The sequence below is a fragment of the Mustela putorius genome, unplaced genomic scaffold, assembly GCF_011764305.1.
Source record: "Mustela putorius furo isolate JIRA1106 unplaced genomic scaffold, ASM1176430v1.1 tig00003909_pilon_pilon_pilon, whole genome shotgun sequence".
NCBI classification, from domain to species: domain Eukaryota; kingdom Metazoa; phylum Chordata; class Mammalia; order Carnivora; family Mustelidae; genus Mustela; species Mustela putorius.
Window position 1 is genome coordinate 951674 of NW_025422057.1, and position 21938 is coordinate 973611.

The 21938-nt window shown below is 61.0% G+C and overlaps 1 protein-coding gene across 1 annotated transcript; it reads left to right on the forward strand.

Annotated features, from left to right (window-relative positions):
* Positions 1–16573: 16573 nt before the first annotated feature.
* Positions 16574–21680, forward strand: LOC106005695. The gene is made up of 3 exons (XM_013055676.2): positions 16574–18557; positions 18673–18819; positions 19113–21680. The coding sequence occupies exons 1-3, from the start codon at positions 18200–18202 to the stop codon at positions 19253–19255; spliced, it is 648 nt and encodes a 215-aa protein (XP_012911130.1). The 5' UTR covers positions 16574–18199; the 3' UTR covers positions 19256–21680.
* The last annotated feature ends 258 nt before the right edge of the window (positions 21681–21938 follow it).

Below are 21938 nucleotides of genomic sequence, written 5' to 3' on the forward strand. Positions count from 1 at the left end.
GACAGAAGGGAGCCCCAGGAGCTCTGGGAGGCTGGGAGGACCCGTGGCCACACCTGGATTCAGGCCTCTGCCTCCGGGGCTGGGAGCCAGCGGGGTTGGTGTGGAAGGCCCCAGCCTGTGGCACTTTGTGGCAACGAGCCCAGGGGTGGTGCCGGCGGGCTTTGGACCACACAGCCCGGATTTGCGCTGACCCACCAGCCGCCCCCGTGGGACCTCCCTGGGCCTTCACGGTGCTTTGCTGCTCCCTCCAGACCCCCCTGTGGACTCAGGGCACCCTCAGCATGGCCTGTGGGTCTGAGGCACACAGTTCCAGGAGGGTGTACAGGGTTTCAGCGAAGAAGCCAGTGCTTGGGGTCTGCGGCGGGGGCACCGCGCCGCCTTCCCGAGGCTTTCCTCACGGCGCCCGGCCTCTTCAGCAACACCCCTCTGTCCAGCTGAGAGGGGACTGCCCCCCTGTGGGCCCCAGGTCCCAGGGAGTGGAGGGTGTCACGGGAGTGTCCCCCAGGGCTCTTCCCCTCCTCTGGGCCTCCTCAGCGGCCACGCGGGATAGGGCCACAAGGCCCAGGAGGCCCGAGGTGGTTGGGGGCCTCTGGGACCATGCAGGGGTCAGCCTAAGGCACCCCACCCCTTCTGAGCTCCCAGGGGGTGCTGAGGACCCAGAGGCCAACTCAGGGATCAGAGTCGGGGGGTCCACGGCAGCACTCCGAGGCCCTCCTGGCGAGGCCTGCAGAAGTTCTCTCCATCCGGGAGCCTGTCCCAGCGCCTCCCCGGCCTCTCGTGAGGCCGGCTGGGGACACGGGACGAGGCCAGCCTTCTCAGCTCCCTTGCTCGGCCTCTGCTTGTCCCCCGCTCCACAGTATAGTTCCACAGCCCCTTGTCCCCCGCTCGCAGAAGACCTGGAGGCTGGGGAGAACCCCGCGTGTGTGCACCTACTACGTGCTAAGGCAGCATGAAGCAGGGGAGCCCCAGCCCCTGCTGACCACAACAGGAGAGGCGTCTTCTTGCCCTGGGGCCCCCAGGCCTAAACACAGCCATGGCCCCCTGGAGTCACCAGGCCGGCCTTCCGTGCTCTCCGGCCAGGCCACTTCTGAGCCACGGTTCTGTGGGCCGCAGCTGCCGGGCCCAGGGCATTGGTGAGCAAGCCTGCCCGGGATGTGGCCCTGGGCCACATGACCACCCTCTCACCCCTGCCCAGCAACCAGGCGTGCACACGACCCCACACACCCTGTGGCGGCTGTGGTCAGGAGACTCTCTGGGCAGCGGGTGGCTCTGACTCCTTCCCAGGCTGGTGGTCTTTCTCCTGACCCCTCGGAGGACCAGGGCCCTGGAAGGGGTAGGGGTGTCCCAGGCCACCTCTGAGGGAGCAGTCCACAGCAGCAGATGGTCACAGAGCACAGGAGCCCAGGCTGGCGTCCATCAGCTCCCAGCAGCTCCATTGACTGGCCCCGTGCTGGGGAGCAGGTGAGCAGTGGGGGCCCCGGGCTTCCTGGGGAAGGCTTTCTGGGACAGGTGAGGCCCATGACCCCCGAGGAGTGAGCGTAGGGCAAGGGGCACGGGGATCGCATAATCAGGCACATGTGTAATCAGGAGGCCGGTGGAGAGCTGAGGTGGGGTCAGACTTCCGGCAGAAGTCAGGCGGGGTGGGGAGGGCCCAGGCCTCGGAAGGGGGGTCTGGCCGGCAGAAGGACAAGGAACAGAAGCTCTGGGGGGGCCCGGCTGCCTGCACGAGGGTGCCCAGGCTCCTTGTGGGCAGTGGGCCCCCCGTGTCCTCCGAGCGGGACAGGACGGGGCAGTGGGGCCTGCCTGGGGCATGGGAGTCTCAGCCAGACGTCCCTGAGCCTACAGGCTGCTCTGACGAGTGTTAGGGCCCTGGCATTTGGGACACACAGGCAAGCCAGGTGGCTGACAGACGCAAAGGTTGCTGCTGATGGATACTGAGCTGCCAGAATGCCACAGGGCCGCGGGACGCAGGAGCTCAGCTCACCGAAGATCGAATGGCTCGTCGATCGCCGGCAGGAGCCCCCCAGGAGCTCTAGAACTCAGAGCAGATGCCAGACACACGCTCCCCCGGGAAGGTCAGATTCTCGGCCTGCGGACAGCCCAGACAGGCCTGAGGGGGAGCCCCGAGGAGCCCCACGCGATCGCTCCGGGACTGGGGTCCCGGGACACAGCCCAGCTGGAGACAGACGTGGCCCTGGGGCTGTAGCCAGAGCGGTGAGGGCCAGGTCGTCCTGGAGCGGTGGCTCTCCACGGCTCTCTGGAAGGAGAGAGCAGTGTTGGGTCATTGAGGGGGACGAGCGCACATCAGGGGCGGCCGCAGACTGGGTGCCTCAACCCCCTTCGGCTATGTCAGAAAGCAAATGGGCAGGAGGGAAGCGGGAAGCTTCTGCTCACAGATGTCCACACCCCCCAGGTCCTCGAGGCCTCTGACCGCCCAGGAGGACGCTCGGGAAACACACCGGTGCGCGAACACACACATCCACAAACACACAAGTGTCCACACACACACGGCCCTTCCGCGTGGGAGCGCATAAACACACACAAACGCGCACACACCCTGAACAAAGCCACTCGGGCCTGTAAAAGTCCTTCATCCTGAAGAAGAGCGAATGGGCTCTGGGCCGCCCCGTCTGCTGAACGTCCACCTGTGGCGCAGGTCGGGGTCCTGGGGTCCTGGGGTGGAGCCTGGCCGAGCGGGGAGCAGGCTTCTCCCTCTCCCGCTCCCCCTGCTTCTGCCCCCTCGATCTCTCTCTCACACAAATAAACAAAATCTAAAAAAATTAACAAAATTAATGAAAATATAGAATGTAACAATCAAGAAGAAGACAGAAGACATTCTTTACTAAAGATGTTCTAACAGAGAATGCGAATGTCGACGTGTCTGCTCTGAGTTCTCGTTCAGAATCCAGGATCAACGTGCGGGAGAGGCAAGAGAGAAGGAACAGACCGAGTCGAGCAAGACAAGACTTTCGCAGGCGAGCGGCCGCCGCACTGACGGGGGAGCGAAGAGATTCCGACAGAAAGGAGGCAACGGGCAGATCCCAGCGAAACTGGACGGAAACCGGAGGTGGGGACTGTGCTTTAGAGGCGGCGGAGAACGTGCGTCCCTGCTTCCCAGCGCGGCCCCGAGCGGGCGCCCGACGGAGGACACAGCGATGATGGATTTCAATTTCAATTTTAAAAAATCGTAGTGAGTTTTAAAACCAATGATATGTTGAATGAATCCAAATAATTGTGTTTTGTGATAAAGCGTCAAAGACAATTCTTAAAAAAAAATCACATCACATAATAATTATAAGTGAAAAGTATACAGCATTAAAACGAATCTGGACCTCTAGAAAATCTGGTTGATTTTCTAAGAAAATGGGCTTTTCCAAAATTGCCTTAAGAGGAAATTTGAAAAAGTTTAACAGGTGAACACACATGGATCGAGTGTGAAAGTTCCCAGGAGAATTTCTCCCGGAAGCGGCGGCGGCAGAGCGACACAGTCTTATGGGGGTGAACAACAGGTCCTCCCAATGTCATACAAGATGGAAACTGATATAAATATATATGTGTAAGTGAAAAAAATATATATGTGGAAAAAGCCATATATATGTATGTGAATATTTTCTCAGGGGTGCCTGGCTGCCTCAGTTGACGAAGTGTGTGACTCTTGATCTCAGGATCATGAGTTCAAGCCCCATGTTGGGCGTGGAGCCGACTTAAGAAAAGAGATCCTCGTTAGTATAGTGGTGAGTATCCCTGCCTGTCACGCAGGGTTCGATTCTCCAACGGGGAGCACACTTGTTGTTTCAGGGCGCCTGGGGGGCTCGGTGGGTTAAAGCCTCTGCCTTCCTCTCAGGTCGTGGCCTCAGGGTCCTGGGATCGAGCCCCGCATCGGGCTCTCGGCTCCGCGGGGACCCTGCTTCCCCCCGCCCCCTGCCTACTTGTGATCCCTGTTTGTCAAATAAATAAATAAAATCTTTAAAGAAAGAAAGAAAGGAAATCTTCCAAATTAATTTTATGAATCTAGTTTAACCCTGACACTGAAATTTGGCAAAGACAACATTAAAGAAAAACGATGGTGGAGAGCCTGGGTGAGCCTCGGTTGGTTAAGTGTCCGACTCTTGATCTTACCTCAGATCACGATCTCGGGGTCCTGGGATCGGGCCCCACACCAGGCTCCAGCTTAGGGTCCTCCCTCTGCCTCTGCCTCTGCCCTTCACCTCATTCTCTAAATAAAATAAAATAAGGAAAAGAAAAGAAAAAAAGAAAATTATGCTACAGTCTCAATGACAAACACAGAGTAAGAATTCCAAAAACATTCATAGCAAGTTGAATGCAGTCACTCTCTTCAATGAACAATACACTGAGTGCGTGGGATTTATCTCTTGAAGACAATGATCAGTTAAAATTATAAAATCGAAGCCATATCAATAGTTTTATTGTACTTACAGGTTAATGAAAAATATGACAATTTATTAATGAATACCACAGAAGACATTTGATAATACTTAATATCCATTCACCTTAATTTTAATCCAAGTAACACGTGTTTAATTTTAAAGGTCAGAATTGTTTGTGAAGGTTTATAACATAATGATCTAGTCCCTTCATTCCTCTTACTTCTAGAAATTTTTGGCTCCCCAGAGGACACCACTTTCAGTTCTTTTAAAAATTTCTTCATACCTCATAAAATTCTAAATAACACATTTCTCCTATCATTGCTTGATTTTTTTTTCAATTTTAGATATTATCTATTGGCTTCCTAGTTTGGAAATTTTAGAGCTCTCTTACATTGTCTCCACCATTAAACAGACCCATGGACTTCTCCCCACCCTCCATCTTTTATGGGCTATCTCATAATTTTTAATAAATCAAAATTAGTGTATGTGTTATTAGATTAGGTAAATGTCATTTGGATCTGAGCCATGAAATGTAATTTGATTATATTTCCTTTGTTATGTAACTTTATATTTTACCAGAGTTAGTAATTGCCTTATTGTTCATTAGCTTGATTTTTCTGCCTAAGGTTTGCAAAGCTTCTTAAGTCTGTGGGCTGATGTTCTTCCTCTGTTCTAGGAAGTCCTAGTCACTATCTTTTTGCACGCTGCTTCCGCCCCATTTCTCTCCTCTCTCTCTGGAACTCTAATTATTAGAATTTTTAAACTTTTTTTTTTAAGATTTTAATTTATTTATTTGACAGACAGAGATCACAAGCAGGCAGAGAGGCAGGCAGAGAGAGAGAGAAGAGGAAGCAGGCTCTGTGCTGAGCAGAGAGCCCGATGCAGGGCTCGATCCCAGGACCCTGGGATCATGACCTGAGCCAAAGGCAGAGGCTTAACCCACTGAGCCACCCAGGTGCCCTAATTATTGGAATTTTTGAGCATGCTCCATATGTCTTACATGTTCCTCTATGTTTTTTTTCTTCTTTCCCTATCTGCCTTTACTCTCGGCACCTCAGTTTGGGTATTTTCCATTAATCTATTGTCTGGTTCCTCAGTCCTGTGTTCTGCTGCTAAGGGCATTAATTGAGTTTTTAATTTCAGACACTGGATATATGGTTATAAAGTATCCATGTGATCTTTTTATGATTTTTGAAGTAGGCTTCACACTCATCATGGAGCCCAGTGTGGGGCTTGAACTCGCAACTCTGAGATCAAGACCTGAGCTGAGATCAAGTGTTGGGACACTCAGCCTCAACCGACTGAGCCACCTGGGTGCCCCTTATAATTTAAATTACAGTTTTGGAAAAAAAAAAAAAAAGATTTCTATTCTCTGGTAAAATTTTCCATCTTTTCCTCAGTTTTCTATAACGTAATTTAAAGTCCTTGCCTGCTAACTCTGATGTCCAGATCACCTTTGGGTCTAATTCCGTCGCCTAGTTCTCCCCTTAATCACGGGTCATACATTTTTGCCTCTTCCATGTTTGGTTAGTGTCCATTATAGGCTTCACACTGTGGGTAAAAAAAGCCAGTGCGGTCCGGGTAAGATTCTCTTCCACTGGTCATACCTTGAAGGTGTTCCGTGGTCAGGGCTGAAGCTAGCTGGGCTGACTCACAGCATGAGGGAGACCTCATCCGAGGCAGGACTACGTGCCTCTGGTCTGAGGCCATGAGGGGCCTGACTGTCTTTCCGGCCGGCTTTCCAGCCTCCTGGTTCCTGGCTCCCACCAGAGATCGCTTTGAGAGGCTGCGGCATGCTTGCAGAGCTCCCTGCCTGAGGGAGGGGCGGCCAGGGATTTCCCTGCGTCTCTCAGAACTGCTCAGTCTGGCTCCCAGCCTCCCCTGTGCCCACCGAACTCAGCAACCCCCTGTGCTGTGTCTGAGGCCCCTCCAGGGTCCAGTCTGGCCTTTCCTCCAAGCTAGACTGCGTGTTTCCCGGGTTTCTCTCTTCTCAGCAGTGGCCTCTCATCTGGGCCCAAACATGTTTGGCGAGAACCCTGCTGGGGAAATGTCTCTGGGGCACACCCCTGCCTTCAGTGCCTTGAGCTTGGTGCTTTCTCTGGCGTTTTCTGCTTGCTGCAGAAGCGTGGACCCGCTGTGACCCGCAACCTCCTGCCTGGACACGGGGGCCCACTTGCCTGGCTTTCCGCGTCCTGTGGTTATGCCCCGAGGTCCTGCAGCAGATCAGTCCCGGCATCCTCTCCTCGGGGGCTCGGGGAGAAAGGCAGGCACATCTCCACAGCCCTCCTGCTCACCCACGGCCACGCGGTGAAGGACTCTGGCTCAGAATGTCGGGGATGGGTTCTACCAACTTCGGTCCCGTTGCTTTAAGTTGTGAGAGTTTGACAGCATCTTGTCGCACTGAGTACAGCCCCTGGTCACCTGCCTGCCCCGAGCTCCCCACCACTGCGTGGGGTTTGGCAGAGGGAGGAGGGGCAGGAGCCGAGCGGGGCCGGACACTCTCTCCTGCCCTCTCCGGCCGGCCGCTGCGGGCTGTGTCTCGGACTGGGGGTGCAGCCCGCAGCGGTCTCTCGGCAGATGGCTCCCCGTGGGGTCCCTTGGCCCAGACTCCCACAGGCCACAGCCACGGGCCTCCCGGGTTTGCCCTAACCCCACCAGGAGCAGACCAGGAACACGGCGGCGGTTAAGTGTCCCTAGTATCCAGCCAGCACAGCTGGGAAAATCGGTTGATTATTTGGAAAAGAAAATCAAGTTCTATCCCTGGCCAAGCATGCATATAAATTAATTCCAGATGGATTGGAGAAGTATGAAAAAAGGAGGAAAAAATCATGCTGTAAATAAAAGGTAAGTATTGTGCCAGTTTTGAATTTGAGAAGAACTTTCTAAGCATAAACCCCAAGAAGAGTCCTCCAAGGACGATATGGCTGACTTGGGTGCGCACAGGCTCCCCCGTGAGAGGGTCTTCGTGGAGCAAGCCGAGGGACACGCGGGGCACACATCTGCCACAGAAGATCCAAGACTAACAAAAAGAGGAAAATGGGAAAGATTAAGACCCAAGGGTTTCAATAGACCCAAAGGTCTACAGTGAACAAGCCTAGAGCCTCCGAGCACCAGAGAAATTAGATGAAAGCCAGGTAGGATTTACCCCACACCAAACCACCCAGTCCAGGTTCCGGGTCCATCTGCCCCCACAGGCCCCGCGGGGCCGGTGCCGAGCTCTTCCTGCAAGGGACCCCCCGGTGGACCATCCACTGGTTCAGATTCGGGGCTCGGTCTCTGGCCTGGGATTTTCCCTTCAGACCTGAAGGGGCCGTTGACATATTTCCCTAAACAAATAAGCAGTTTCCCCCGGGGGACACAGTGTCGCAGCTCCCCCCAACCTCCCTGCCCCCGCACCCCGACGGGAAGGAGGGCTGAATAGAACCGGGCAAGCACGGCGCACGCCGCCCCCAGACCCCCAGGTGCCCTGCCCTCGCCGTGGAGACACCTGCCTGCCTTGGCCCTGCTCATGCCCGCCTCTCCCACCGCGGCCCTGCCCGCCCCCAGCCCCCTCTGCACCCGCATCTAGGGCTACAGGGATCCCGCCTGGTGTGAGCATCAGGGTGCTGGGGGCATGGGTGCAGCTACAGGGTCCGCAGGGTTCCCTCTGGCCCCAGATGGGAGGGGCCCCGGCCGTCTGCCGCACGACAGGCTTCTGCAGCCCTGACACTCGCCGCACCCGCTGTGAAGGGAAGGCAAACCCAGGGGAGCCCACGGCGCGTTCGTGCGGCCGACGCCCAGCACGGAAGCCGCGGAGCTGGCCCTGGCGGGGCTCCTCCCAGCCAAGGGGCCATAAACACCTCCAGGTCCAGCAGGGTCCTGTTGCCCAGAGCCTGCGGCCAGCCCTCGGCTCAGCCTGTGTCCGGGCTGCCCACCCAGGTGCACACGGCCGTTCCCAGCTGTCAGGGGGAGCTTCGGGGCAGCGTGGGGGTCAGCAGGCCCAGGGAACCCCCACCCCGGGGGCCGGGATGGAGCTGGGGCGGCTACCGCCCCTCTGGCTCCTCGCCCGCTCAGCGCGAGCCACCTGGAAACCTGAGCGGGCTGCAGGCAAGTCACCTGTGCCTGCCGTCGCTTCACCGGCCCTGGGAGGGCGCGGCGCCCCCATCTGAAGACAAGAGGCCCGTAGGCTACCCCAGGTCACCCTCCCAGGACAGAGAGTGCCGGGCCCCGGGCGCCCCATGGCCTCCCTGCCCTGCCTTGTGCCTTCCAGCCGGCAGGGAGGCCATCGTCGCCTGGGAAGCCAGGGCCAGGCGGGCGGCGGGCAGCGGCAGGGGCAGGCCTGGTCGCTGGGCCCTTGGGAGCCGCTGGTAACGAGGTGTTGTGTAACCCCCGTTTTCTCTCTGGGCTTTCTATTTAATTGGGCGTGTATTTCCAGAAGCAGAATCTGGGCCAGGTGACGGGCGCAGGTCTGAGGGGAGAGGTGGGGGCTGGGGTCTCTTCCTTCGCAGTGGCCAGCATGCTCCTCCGAACTCCGGCTGGCAGGGCGCTGGTGGGGCCCGGGGCAGGCTGGGCCCACTCACTGGAAGCCTCCTGTGGACCACCATCTGGTTCAAACCCCGTCCTGCCGTCCGGGCTGGCCCTCCTTCGTGCAGATGGTTCCTTCATTAGCAAGTGGCCAGAGCCGGGCACTGTGGTGACTGCCCACGGTCTGGACCTCCAGGCCTCCCTCTCTGGTTGTCACTCAGGGTGTCCCCTGCTGGGTGCCCTGCCCTGTCCCTGCCTGAGCCCCCAGCTCAGCGGTCGACACCACAGGACCTCAGCCAGTGGTGGCCGGGTGGGGAGGGCCGTTTATTGCCTCCCTAGGCCGGGATTCCCCCGTGGCCCTGTGTCCTCAGGCAGGGCTGACCTCTCTGGGCCTCAGTGTGCCCGATGCAACAGGAGGGGCTGGTTGAAAGAGGCCTGGCGCTGCCCGGGACCCTGCCCCCACCCCGTAGGTGGGCTTCGCACGCCGCGCGGAGGACCAGGGACCTGCTCCGCACGGGGAGTGCACGGTGCAGACTGCCGTCCACCTCCAGGACAGGCTGCTGAAGGGACGTGCGACCTTGAGGCTGACCGCAACCGAGTGCTGCTCCCGCTTGCCCGGGAGGGTCGCCTCTTTCCCGGGGGGCCTGGCCCTTGCCTTTCTGGTGCAGGGTGGGTGGGTGGGTGGCCCAGTTCTGGCTCGGGGGGCTGCTGAGCCCAAGCAGGACACTCGAGGAAAGCATCTTCCTCGCAGTGCCGAGCTAGGATAGGGCGAGACCTTCCCGGAGGTCTCTCCAGTCCAGGAGGACGCTGCGCCCTGAAGCCTGGAGTGGCCTTGGGCTTCCTGGAGAGAAGCACATGCGGCTGTGCTCTCGGCAGCTTTTCTCCGGGGCGGATTAAGGCGGCAGGCGGCCAGGAGTAGGTGAAGGGCGGGCGCGGGGGGTTGCCCATAACTGGGCCAGGCCTCCAGTGACATATTTAGAAAGGATTTGGTATTTGTTATTTCCAAACCGGCATCCAAGGAGTCTCCAGGGGAGAGAGCAGAACCATACTTCCCAGCTTAGCGCTGTTTTCATTCTGAACTATACCGTGCTGGTGGGTGGGGAGCTCCCTAATTCCTGGGCACTGGGGCCTCCAAGGGTATTGGTGGCAGCCCTGCACAGAGCCCCGAGGGACCTCCAGACCCAGGCCCCGGGCAGGAGCCGGCCAGTGTCCGCATCGGGCCCACGTCAGGGCAGAGCCTCGTAGCCGGGGAACCCGGCGCAGACCGTGACCTCTGACCTGGCCGCCTCCATGGGTGGCTCGTGTTGGCGGGTCTGCCGGGGCCACCACCGGCCCACTCCTGCGACAGCCTGGCTCTGTGTCGGGGGTCGGGAGCGGGCCCAGTGCTCCCTGTGCCGCGCAGCTCCTCCTCCTGCTGGGGCCCGTGGGTGGGGCCTGGCCCGGCCCCCAGGGTGTCCTGGAAGGAAGCTTCCGGGTTGGGTTGGGACAGGCCTGGCTCCCTGGAGCCCAGCCAGAGAAGAAAACCAGATGGGCTTGTTGGGAGCCAGGCCCGGCCCTGCCTCTCCCACCTTCGGGCCCACGGCCCTGCTCTCAGAGAAGGAGGAGCCTCCATCCTGCCCCCAGGAGGCCCGGGAAGGAGGGGGGACCCCGTGCCCACCTCCAGCCACACCCCCGGCCCACCTGTTCCTCCAGCTCTGGGGGCGGGGAGGTGTCCCCATAAACTGCAGGCCCCAGGACAGGAGTGGGCTTGTCTGCAGCGGCGAGGTCCACACGCCTGACACGCAGGAGCCCGCTGGACCCGAGGGACAGGAACCCCCCTCGGGGTCTGTTCCCTTCATCCCAGCCCAGCACGGCGTGCCGCCCGGTGCACTGGACTGGTCGGGCCCTCACACCCATGGCATGGCAGAGCGCTCGGAGGGTTCCTGGAGAGGAAGGCCTCCCCTCGGGCTTGGCCCTTCAGGAGGCTGGGGCCAGGGCCAGGCTTGGACACAGCAAGCCAGAAACATGAGGCTCTGGCAGAAGGCAGAGCCCACGGCCCTTCCAGGACGAGTGGGCAGGGTTCCTGCTTAGCCTGCCGGGGGCACAGGCGCCGGGCCGAGCGCTGGCCGCCCATGAGGCGTGTGTTGCAAAGCCTGCTGCGGGGTGAAGGGTGCTCTGGCTACAGGGGACTGGGGGCCCTCAGAGTGCAGCCTGCTGTTGAAGGCAGGGTGACCGTGGCACGGAACCCAGCCCTCTTGACCTCGGCCCCCATCTGCAGTCTGGACACCCTACATGTGCCCGGAGAGACCCTGTGAGATGGCAGTGCGGGGCCGGCGGCCCTCTGCGGGGACCCCATCTCCTCTCCTTGGCCCCAGCCTTGGCCCCCACTTGCTGCTCGAGGAGACAGGCCTCTTGCTGTCAGGCCCGCAGCCTGCTTCCTGACGGCCGGCCTCCCCCCAGCTTCGCTCTGACCACCGGCCTCCTGTCTGGGCTGTGCTGGGGGCCGAGGACCACCCCCTTCTGGGAACACAGAGTCCATCAGGAGAGAGGCCCGGAGCCGACAGGTGAGGGGCTGGGAAGGTGGTCTTGTTGGGGGCACGGGGAAGGTGGCCCGAGCACGGATGTCTGCCTTGTTGGGGGCACGGGGAAGGTGGCCCGAGCACGGATGTCTGCCTTGTTGGGGGCACGGGGAAGGTGGCCCGAGCACGGATGTCTGCCTTGTTGGGGGCACGGGGAAGGTGGCCCGAGCACGGATGTCTGCCTTGTTGGGGGCACGGGGAAGGTGGCCCGAGCACGGATGTCTGCCTTGTTGGGGGCACGGGGAAGGTGGCCCGAGCACGGATGTCTGCCTTGTTGGGGGCACGGGGAAGGTGGCCCGAGCACGGATGTCTGCCTTGTTGGGGGCACGGGGAAGGTGGCCCGAGCACGGATGTCTGCCTTGTTGGGGGCACGGGGAAGGTGGCCCGAGCACGGATGTCTGCCTTGCCTTGTTGGGGGCACGGGGAAGGTGGCCCGAGCACGGATGTCTGCCTTGTTGGGGGCACGGGGAAGGTGGCCCGAGCACGGATGTCTGCACCTGCCTTGTTGGGGGCACGGGGAAGGTGGCCCGACGGATGTCTGCCTTGTTGGGGGCACGGGGAAGGTGGCCCGAGCACGGATGTCTGCCTTGTTGGGGGCACGGGGAAGGTGGCCCGAGCACGGATGTCTGCCTTGTTGGGGGCACGGGGAAGGTGGCCCGAGCACGGATGTCTGCCGGTGCATTCGTGCTGCTCCCTGGTCTTGTGAGTGGGCACATCGACCTCCTGGCGTGCGGGGCCCAAAGGGTCCTTCTTGGGGCCTGTTCATAAGCAAGGACACCAAGGCCCAAGGGGCAAGGCCTCTGCCGAGTCCGTGAACGGAGAGCTGGGCCCGGACGCCGGGCTTCGTGCCCAGCAGACTGAGGAGGCCGTCCTCGGGCGACCATCCTCCCCCGGACGCTCGTTCTGATGCCTGGTGACCAGACCTTGAGGTCCCGAAGCCCGTCCGAGCCCTGAGTGCGCCGCGTCTGCAGCCACAACGGCCGACCCTGTCTCTTGTTCCACATCCCAGGCCTCGTCCCTGGTCCTGGACCCCAGACTCAGGCCTCAACCACCGTTGCTGCGTGCGTGGGGCTGGGCCCCCCAAGGTCTAAGTGTCCCTGCGCGCTCTGGCCCTGCCCGCCTCCAAGTCACCCTGGACCGGTCTGGCTGCCGCTCTGTCTGCCCCCACCCGCCCCTCACTCTTTAAGAGCAGACCTGGAATGGCCCCAAGCCATGGAATGGAGGCCGGGGGTGCTGCCCCCCTGGTCCCAGCCAGGGCATGTCCACCAGGCTCAGCCTGATGCCCAAGAGCCCAGTCAGGCTCTCCTCTCCGAGACATTTCCAGAACCTGCCAAGGTCTGCAGAGGGAGCAGGAGGCGGTGAAGGGGCCTCAGGGTGCCCCGCAGTGCGAGTCCTTGCTCTGGCCGGCTGCGAGGACCGCAGGGCCCGTCTTGCCCCGTTTCCGCGATGGGAGCAGGGACCGCCCATCGGCCATAGCTTCCTGAGCCACTGTTCCCAGAGGGGCCTGGAGAGGCCTGCAGACACAGCCGGCTTCCTGCTGGCTTCCTTCCGGCAAGCGAGTTCCCAGATGAAGGTCTGGGCTCTGCCGTGGGTCCTGATGGCCACCGTGCTTGGAAGGGGCGCGGGGCACATCTGTGGGCTCCTGTTGAGTTCGCCGCTGGCCAGAGGCCCTTGTCAGGGCACTGGGCTGTATCACTGGGGAGCCGGGCCCAGGGGCAGCCTCTCCCGGCCGGCCCGCATCTCTGCAGCCCTGTCTTCCTCGGCCTCCGCCCTCCCCCACCGGCTCTGTCCCCGCGCAGCCACCATCAATTTCCAAGGTGGCTGAGGCTCCGAGGTGGCAGCGGCCTCCCTGTGTGGGCTGGAGTGGGACTCCATGGGTTCCCAGGACCCCGCCAAGTGTCCCCATCCCTCGGTCTAATTTAGAAACGACTAATGAGTCCACTCCCCCCGGGGAGGCCCTGCCGTCTGTCCTGGTTTTAGGAGCTCCTCCTCCCGCGAGCAGACGCAGCCGTAACCCGATTTACCCGCAGCTGGAGGAGGAGCCCACAAGGGCCGGCAGCGGACGGCAGCAGGGTGAGGGGGCAGGTGGGCTGGGCCTCCCGGGAACCCCCCGGTGCAGCTGCTCGAGGTCATGCAGACCAGTGCATCCCGGTGACATTCCTGGGAGGGCCTGGTCTCTGCTGCCCGGACCCCCGCCCAGGAGGCCGGGGCACATACAGCCTCCCTTCCCCAGCAAGAGACAACCCTTCTAAGAAGGCTCCAAGCCAAAGCCACCAGCCTGGAGATGCTCCTGTGCGCAGACAGCCCTCCCCAAGCCTGTCCCCTGCAGGGTGACATGGTCTCTGGGCCCCGAGTGCCCATGGGCAAGGCCGGGGAGGCCCCCCCGGCACGTGATGCCCGTTCACTCCTTCATCATTCCCTCAGCCGCGCATCCCCACATGAGTAGCAAAGGGGTGCTGGACCACCGAGCAGAGGGCCCAGAGCAGGCGGGGAGAGAGGCCTGGGGGCCTGACGGAAGCGACAGGGAGATGCTTCAGTGAGGAGGTGAGGCCCGAGCTGGAGGGCAGGGGCTGCGGTGACGGAGACGCACAGGGTCTCAGAACGGGAGAGGGACAGGCAGGGCTGGCTGGAGAGGGCAGAGGCCGTTCCTGGGTGTGCCCCCACGCCCCCTGACCCCAGTTGGGCCCAGCCCTAGCCCCAACCCTAAGTCCGGTCAGGTTGAGGCTGAGAGGAAGACAGGAGTGTCCTTCTCGGACCTTGGGCAAGGGGAGCCTGCCCAGACCGTGTGGCAGTCAACTGATGGCATCTGACCTGCGGTGGCCCCCCATGTTCAGGGCAGATGGGGGGCTGGGGGAGCATGGCGGTGCCTGCTCCCCGTCCCAGCAAGGCCGGGTCGAGCCCAGGACAGGCTCGTGGACGGCTGTCACCCTGCGTCCCGTTCTCCCGGAAGCTGCCGGGCAGACATGGCCAGCATCGTGGACGACCCATCACTGGGCCGAGCTTAATCGTTAGGGTTTTCCTGAACCACAAAGCAAACAGGAGCCCTTCCTCTCTGTCCCTCATGGGACACCTGAGCAGTTTGAACCAGGCCCAAACCACTGAGCAGGGCCTCTCGTGCCGGGATGCCCTGTCCCTTGTCCATTCTGTGCAGCCCTCATTCCTCCAGGAAGTCCTCCACTCTGGGGGAGGGGCCTGGCAAGGAGAGGGACCCACAGGAGAGGGACCCAGCTCCGCTGCGGGCCGTGAGAGAGGAGCTGGGGCTAAGTCAGGCCATCACATACCTCGGAGAATGCTCTTCCTGCCTGACGAGGAGGTTTGGCCCCAAGCCTGTTCCCGGCCACGCAGCTGCCCCCGGTGGGGACTGAGGGCTCTAAGTGCTGCACGGGGCGCCTGCCTCTACTCAGGGCAAATGGCCCGGCTGCCCGGGAGGAGGCCCTGCATGGTGCGGACATAAAAGCCCCCAGATGTCCATGTCCAGTCCCCAGGATCTGTGAGTGTGTCACCCTGCCCGGCCATGGGGATTCAGGGCACAGTGGGATAAAGTGATAAACAGCCCATGTTCGCACAGGGAAGGTGTTCACAGTGAGCAGATTCCGTGTACTCTCGAGGGTCCTTGCAGGGAGGTGGGGGGCAGGAGAGTCCCAACGGCAGAGGGAAGCCCCTACTGGCTTGAAGATGGAGGGAGGGGCCGCGAGCCAAGGAACGCAGGCTCCTCGGGAACCTGGGAGGGGCAAGGGCATCCATCCTTCCCCAGAGAACTTCCCTGCCCCCACCTGGACTTGGCCCATTTCAGGTGTCTGAACTTCAGAGCTGTGAGATGGTAAATTTATATGTTTTTTTGTTTTTTTTAGATTTTATTTATTTATTTGACAGAGAGATCACAAGTAGGCAGAGAAGCAGGCAGAGAGAGAGGAGGAAGCAGGCTCCCTGCTGAGCAAAGAGCCTGATGCGGGGCTCGATCCCAGGACCCCAAGACCATAACCTGAGCCGAAGGCAGCTGCCCAACCCACTGAGCCACCCAGGTGCCCCATAAATTTATATGTTTTTAAGCCACAAAGCTGTGGTCATTTGTTACAGTGGCCACAAGAAATTCATAAATCCTCCCTCTGAGAGACCAGAGTCCTGCTTGAGATACACGCACATGCACACGCACGAGATGACACACAGAAGCACCTGTGGTCACTGCATGTCCACACTCAGCCCGGGGCTTGCACAGACAGGAAGTCCCTATGTGGTTCTAACTCCAGCCACAAGGACAGCCAAGTGACATGCCCACAGGAGCCATGGTGCAGCCCCCAACAGCCCTGACCCTGGGAGCTCCAGCCATGGCTCCTGGACTTCCTGTCCTCATGCTGGTCAGAGATATGGATGATCAGCCTGGAAGAACCTCAGAGGCCCGATGGCCTTACAGGAAGGGACTGTCTGTGGTCACAGTCACATGGGGAGCCTGGCTGGGGTCAAACGTCACTGAACCGCTTCCTGGGGCGCCCCATAGCAGTCAAAACCTCCTGGGCTCAGAGCTAGGAACCCAGTTATTTCCAAATCAGGGAGGAGAAGCCCCCTGTGCTGCCTAAAAACTGCCTAAAAACTGAGGCACAGCTTGGGTTTCAGACTCAATGAAAAGGGACAACAATGGTGAAGATAGAGATGAAGATGGTGGAGAGGATGGTGAAGATGGAGACAGTGATGGAGATGATGACAGAGATGATGAGGGAGATGATGATGACGGAGATGATGACGGAGATGATGATGGAGATGATGATGGAGATGATGACGGAGATGATGATGATGGAGATGATGATGTTGGAGATGATGTTGGAGATGATGATGGAGATGATGACGGAGATGATGATGATGGAGATGATGATGGAGATGATGACGGAGATGATGATGATGGAGATGATGATGTTGGAGATGATGATTGAGATGATGACGGAGATGATGATGGAGATGATGACGGAGATGATGATGATGGAGATGATGATGGAGATGATGATGATGGAGATGATGATGATGATGACGGAGATGATGATGATGGAGATGATGATGTTGGAGATGATGATGATGTGATGGAGATGATGATGGAGATGATGATGATGATGATGATGATGATGATGTGATGGAGATGATAGAGATGACGGTGATGGAGATGATGATGGAGAGATGATGATGAAGATGACGGTGATGATGAAGGTGAGGGAGATGCTGCTGCTGATGATGGGGACATGGCAGCTCAAGCATGGCATGCCCAGCAAGGTGTCACCGCAGGATTCTTGGGGTAAGTTTGGCAGTGTTCACAAGGTGCTCACAAGGGCCCTAATAAAGTCAGGGTACAGGTAAAGAAGGTGAGAGATGTGGGGAAATAGCAGCTGCCTTTAGGGGGGACCACCTGGGAGGAACTCCCCGGAGGATGAGGGGTGTCTGGTGTCTCTATTTGGGGAGTGGAGGGGGACACTCATTTTGTTCTTTAAACTTTGAAGTCTTCTGAGGTGGCTCTGCAGGTTTGTAGCTGGAGGGTTTCTCTGGGGCAATGTTTGTGCTGTGGCGTCTGGGGCAGTCTCTAGGCCTTGTGAAATGGGTGGGGTCCCAGTAGAGCCGGGTACTGGGTGGGTCCTGGGCATGCAGGGCCCCAACGCATGCACGCAGGGTGCCCTCTGCTGGCAGAGGTGGGCACTGTTGTGCGTCCGGCGGGATGGGGCTGCCTCCTGGCCAGACCTGAACTTGATGACTCCTGGAGCAGCCCCAGGAAGGTGGGAGCAGGCAACAGTCTGGCTACACCTGTTTGGGCTCACCTCCCACTGCCCCCAGGGTGCCCCTCACCCAGCTGCTCCTGGGAAGTCATTCTGAGCATCACAGGAGGACCTTCCCTCAGGGACAGTCTCTCGGCAGTGATGGCAGAGGCAGCGTCTCTTGGGGGAATGTTTTTGCCGCTTCTTCTTCCCCACCCGCAGCCCTGCAGCACCAGCTGGCACTGGCACGCCATTCCCAGGAAAGGGCAGGATCGGAGCCACATTCCTGTCCGTCCAACCAGCACGAGGCCACCTTGACGGCTCCGCATGGGTGCGGGGCCCCCTGGACTCGGGTTTGGGTGGTTGGAGCCAGTCTTTGTGGGGTTGAATTTTTAAAAATAGACGGGCCCACAGGGTGTCTCTGAGACCCCCAAAGCGCTGTAACTGCCGACGCGGGGTCCCACCACACACCGGATGCCTGAGTGCGCCTCGTTCTGGGACCCCGGCCGTCGTGGCTCTCCAGGCTCCAGTCCAGGCCCGAGAGCGACCACATCTGATGAGACGGCATTTCGGTCTGCGGCAGGACCTTCTGATGGATGCTGAAGGGCCTATACCCCTTCTCGTTGCCCCCGGCTCTCAGTCAGCCGAGAGCAGGCAGGCGGTGGCCTTCCCGGCAAGGGGCAGCTCCACGGGCGGTGTGCGGACGCCACCCAGGAAATCTGTCTGAAACACAAAGGCACGCCATGAAGCCCACCGATGTCCTCGCTGTCTGGGGCTGGTCGGCTGCCCTGCTGGAGCTTTGTCTGACATGGAAAGCTAATAGGGCAGGCTTTCCTGAGAACAAGGCCCTGAGTGCTGGCTGGCACAGACCCACTGAGGGGACTCTCGCAGAAGGCTCTGGGCTCAGGGAAAGGGTCTGCGATCTGTAGACCCCAGGACAGCAGGTCTGAAAGTCCCGGGACCAGACTCTGAGCTGCACGGGAGGGTTCCAGACCCCAGGCCGCTGGTCTCATGCAGGCTCATGTCTGAGCAGACGTGGCGCTCCGGGCAGGGTGTGTGCACAGGTCCGCCAGCGCCAGGAGAACACGGCTGCAAGCTTTGTGGTTGCTGTGGAGATGACCTGTCCCCTCACAGGGAGACCGAGCACGGAGGACTCTGTCTGCCCTCCACCCCAGCTTCCGTGCTGCCCCGTCCCTGCCCGTGCTGGGCTGCGCTGGTGCGGCCGTCTCCGTCTGCAGCCTCGGGACGCAGCGTCTCCGTCTGCAGCCTCAGGAGGCAGCGTCTCCGAAGGAAGATGCCCCAGGTCTTGCTCGTTCTGAGGCTGCAGCTGCTGCACGGACGGATGCAGTTCTCACTCTCTGGAAGGGTGGTGAATGCAGGTAGCGCCGGGACTAGCGGGTGACTCAGACTGTGTCCTGCTGGGGGTCGGGGCGGGGGAAGGCTGGGGCCACCACCTGTGTGAGCCGTCGCCCGAGGCCATGGTCCCTGCTCCAGGTGCTTCCTGCGAGGGCGCCCAGCACAGAGTGGCCGGCATCCGTCCTGGGGCCTCCACCCAGGCCCCCGAGGGGGCTGAGCTCCTAGAAGCCAGAGACCAGCCTCCTTCCACGTACTTCCTGTCCTCGCCGGCAAACGTCTGTGCAGGTAAATGTGTTTTTAAAGCCCTCACTTCGGGTAGAAGGGATTGTGTCTGGTCTCGGGGAGCCTCCGTGAGCCGCGTCTGGGAGCATCGCACCACCCCTGGGACCAGCTGGTGTGCTGTGGCCACTCGGGGCGCAATGCCTGGAAGCGTCAGCAGGTGGCACCACGGCCCTGCGAAGGCGCTTCCCCCGCCGTGGCCTGAGCCCTGCCCTCCGTGGGCCTTGGGGGGCTTTCCGCGGGGGCTGGAGCGTCCCCGGAACAGCCCTGGGACACGTGTCGGGCTCTGCTGTTTGCAGGAGCTTCATGCATCCGGACTCCCCCGCACGCCCTAGGACGGGGTCGCACGGTCCTGGGGTTCCGAAGTGGAAACCGAGGCACAGAGTGGTTCAAACCCAGCGGGCGCCTTCCTCTCAGGACGCCTGGGCAGCTGGACACCTGAGCGCCGGCCGTTGCGTGCTGGCGGGGTCTGTGTCTTCGACAAAGTGGCCAGAAGAGGGCACCCGTGCCCTGCGAGGCTGTGCCCCCGGCCCCCACCACCCCACCCCAGCCACAACCCCCACAGGCTTCGGGACCAGGTTGCGGGGTGCTCAGTGGGCAGCAGGGGGCCCCAGGGTGGGGCTGGCTAACCCAGGGGCCTCCTTCAGGGGTTGGAGCCCCATTGGCCTCCAGCTGTGAGGGCAGCTCCACTTGCTTCCGGGGACCAGGCGGCCACTCTGGGGCAGCGTCCCCCAGGCACAGGGGGCCTCAGGGTCATCTTCCCCACAGCTGCCCCATCGGGCTCACGGTTTTCTGCCCACAGCTGCAGCTCTCCATCCCCCCCACCAACGACGACACCACAGTCCCCTCCTCAACCAAGTGGATCCCCCCAAACCTCCTCCTTGGCCGGTGGCGCCTGCCCACTATGAGCCCCAGGCCGGGGCCTGCCTGTTCTGCTGTGCCCTGAGCGACACGTTCCCTCCCTCTGCCGGGCCCTGGTTGCCCCCCAAGGCCTCACAGAGGCGGCTCCTTTCGAAGGCCGGTGAGCTCCCCACCCTTCCGGGCTGCCCGGCAGGCAGGCCAGGGACAGTGTCCCATGTCTGCAGGTCAGTCCCAGGGGTCGGCGTTTGGCCAGGGTCCCCTTGTCTGGTGAAGGGGGGGCCGTGCTGTTTTGGGACGAACCCTGTGTGACCCTCACAGAGCCCCCGGCCCAGACGCAGGTGTCGTGGAGCTCCCGCTTCTCCCTCCGAAGCACAGGGCTCCCTGACCCTCGCAGTCTGCCTCTGCCGGGCGGTGGGGCTGGGGTGGGGCTCGGCCGTTCTCACAGCTTCCAGGAGGGTGAAGAGAACCTTCCAGGCATTCACACACACACACACACACACACACACACAGGCATGTGCACGCACATGCACACACTCCAGCACACACACATGCACACTTTCTCTGACATGCTCATGCATGCGCGCATGCACCGTCCTCTCCAGCACGCGCATGCACACGTGTGCACACTCTCTGGCACACGCGTGCGCACACAGGTGTGTTGGCTCTCCGGTGGGCACATGCACACGCACACACATCTGTTTGCATACGCGCTGCATGTCGTGGGCTAATGTGTGTTCCAGTGGCTTCCACGGCAGCGGCCTCTGAGAAATCCAGTCACAGACCTGGAGGGCGTAAGCCGGAAGGACAGCCCCTACAATGTCCTGGCGAGGGCACACGTGGGTGGGAAGCTCCAGGGGGTCCCCCGGCAGCTCTGCTGGGAGGGGCGGCAGAGGGCACCTGAGGGGGATCTGCCTGTGAGTCAGCCTCCCGGACCCGGGGGCGCCTGCAGACCCTGAGACAGGTGCATTCCCAGGAAACTGGGGGGCACCGTTCTGGGGTCTGCACGTACGTCCTTGTCATCCGGCTGCAGCCGAGGAGATACTGTGGCCCCAGGGGGAGCTGAGGAGCCAGGCTCGGGGTGGAGGCCCGTGATCTCGGGCTGGCTCCATCGGACTCCCGGACCCGCCCGCGCCCTGCTGCGTGGGCACGCTGGTGGCCCTGTGCCCGCACGCGTGCCTGGCTGGAGCTGGTGCTCCTTCCCTGCAGAACGACGCCCTCTCCTGCCCCGCTCAGCTGACGGCGGCCAGGGTGGCTGCCCTGGCCTGATGCGGGTCCGAGGGACCCCCACGCCGGGGGCTGGCCCCGAAGGCCTGGGTCTGTTCTGTGCCCTGTAGACACCAGACAGGGTGTGGCCTGCCAGGTCCCTGGTGGGGGGAGTCGTGTCTCCTGCCCCCAGCGTGGGCCTCCCAGGCCCCAGGTCCCGAGGTAGACGTCCATGAGGACAGGACTCGCCTCCCTCCCTGACCGCCTGTCCCAGCGCCCTCTGGACCCCAGGAAGACCAGCCCGTCCGCCCTCAGTAGCGTCTGGCCCGCTGGCTGGTCAGGACCCCTCAGAACACCAGTGCTCGTTGGTAGACGCTGGAAATCACACGCGGACGCAGAAAAACAGTGTGAATGTTTCCTACACTGAAGCAAGGCGGCAAGTCAGGGGGCGGGGAGGGGTCCACACTGGGAAGGGGACGCCCACTCCGGCCCCCTCCCTCCCGCAGGGCACAGGCCGGTCCTCCTGGCACCGCCCCCAGCTGCACCTGGCTGACCCCTACCCGTCCTCAGTCCTCACCGCGAGTCCACGGGGCCCTGGGGAGACGGTCCTGGGTCCTCCCGGGCGGCCAGGGCAGCACCGCAGCCCGGACCACACCCCTGCCTTGCGAGAGTGCATGTCCGGTGGGCTCCACGGCCGCTCCCCCTTCCGTCCACCCCGTGATCTCTTACCCATTTCTTCCCCAAAAGGAAACTTATTTTTGTATTTTTACCTTTTCTATAATGAACAGGTTTTTGAAAACTTATTTCATTAAAATGATTGAAAAAACAGAAAGTGCAAGACGAAGCCCAAGTTCCCGGAAGAGCTTGGGTGCTGGGGCAGGGCAGGGAGGGGCCGGGTCCCCCGGGAGGAGGGTGATGTGGTGGGGGAGGGGGCAGACCTCGTTCTGCGGGGTTCGGGGCTCTCTCTCTCCTGTGGTTGAAGACCCCCCGATTAGGAATTTCCTGTCTCTGCTGGGCTGGGGCCATTAGCTCTCTCCCAAACAGGAGGGGACGCTCTGGCC

What these genes read in the sequence shown, in the direction of transcription:
- LOC106005695 (XM_013055676.2), top strand. Translation starts at nt 18,200, where the DNA reads ATGTCTGAGCAGACGTGGCGCTCCGGGCAGGGTGTGTGCACAGGTCCG. An exon ending in TGGAAGGGTGGTGAATGCAG is followed by an intron (nt 18,558 to 18,672) that starts GTAGCGCCGGGA and finishes TCCCTGCTCCAG; the next exon opens with GTGCTTCCTGCGAGGGCGCC. An exon ending in GCCGGCAAACGTCTGTGCAG is followed by an intron (nt 18,820 to 19,112) that starts GTAAATGTGTTT and finishes TGCTGTTTGCAG; the next exon opens with GAGCTTCATGCATCCGGACT.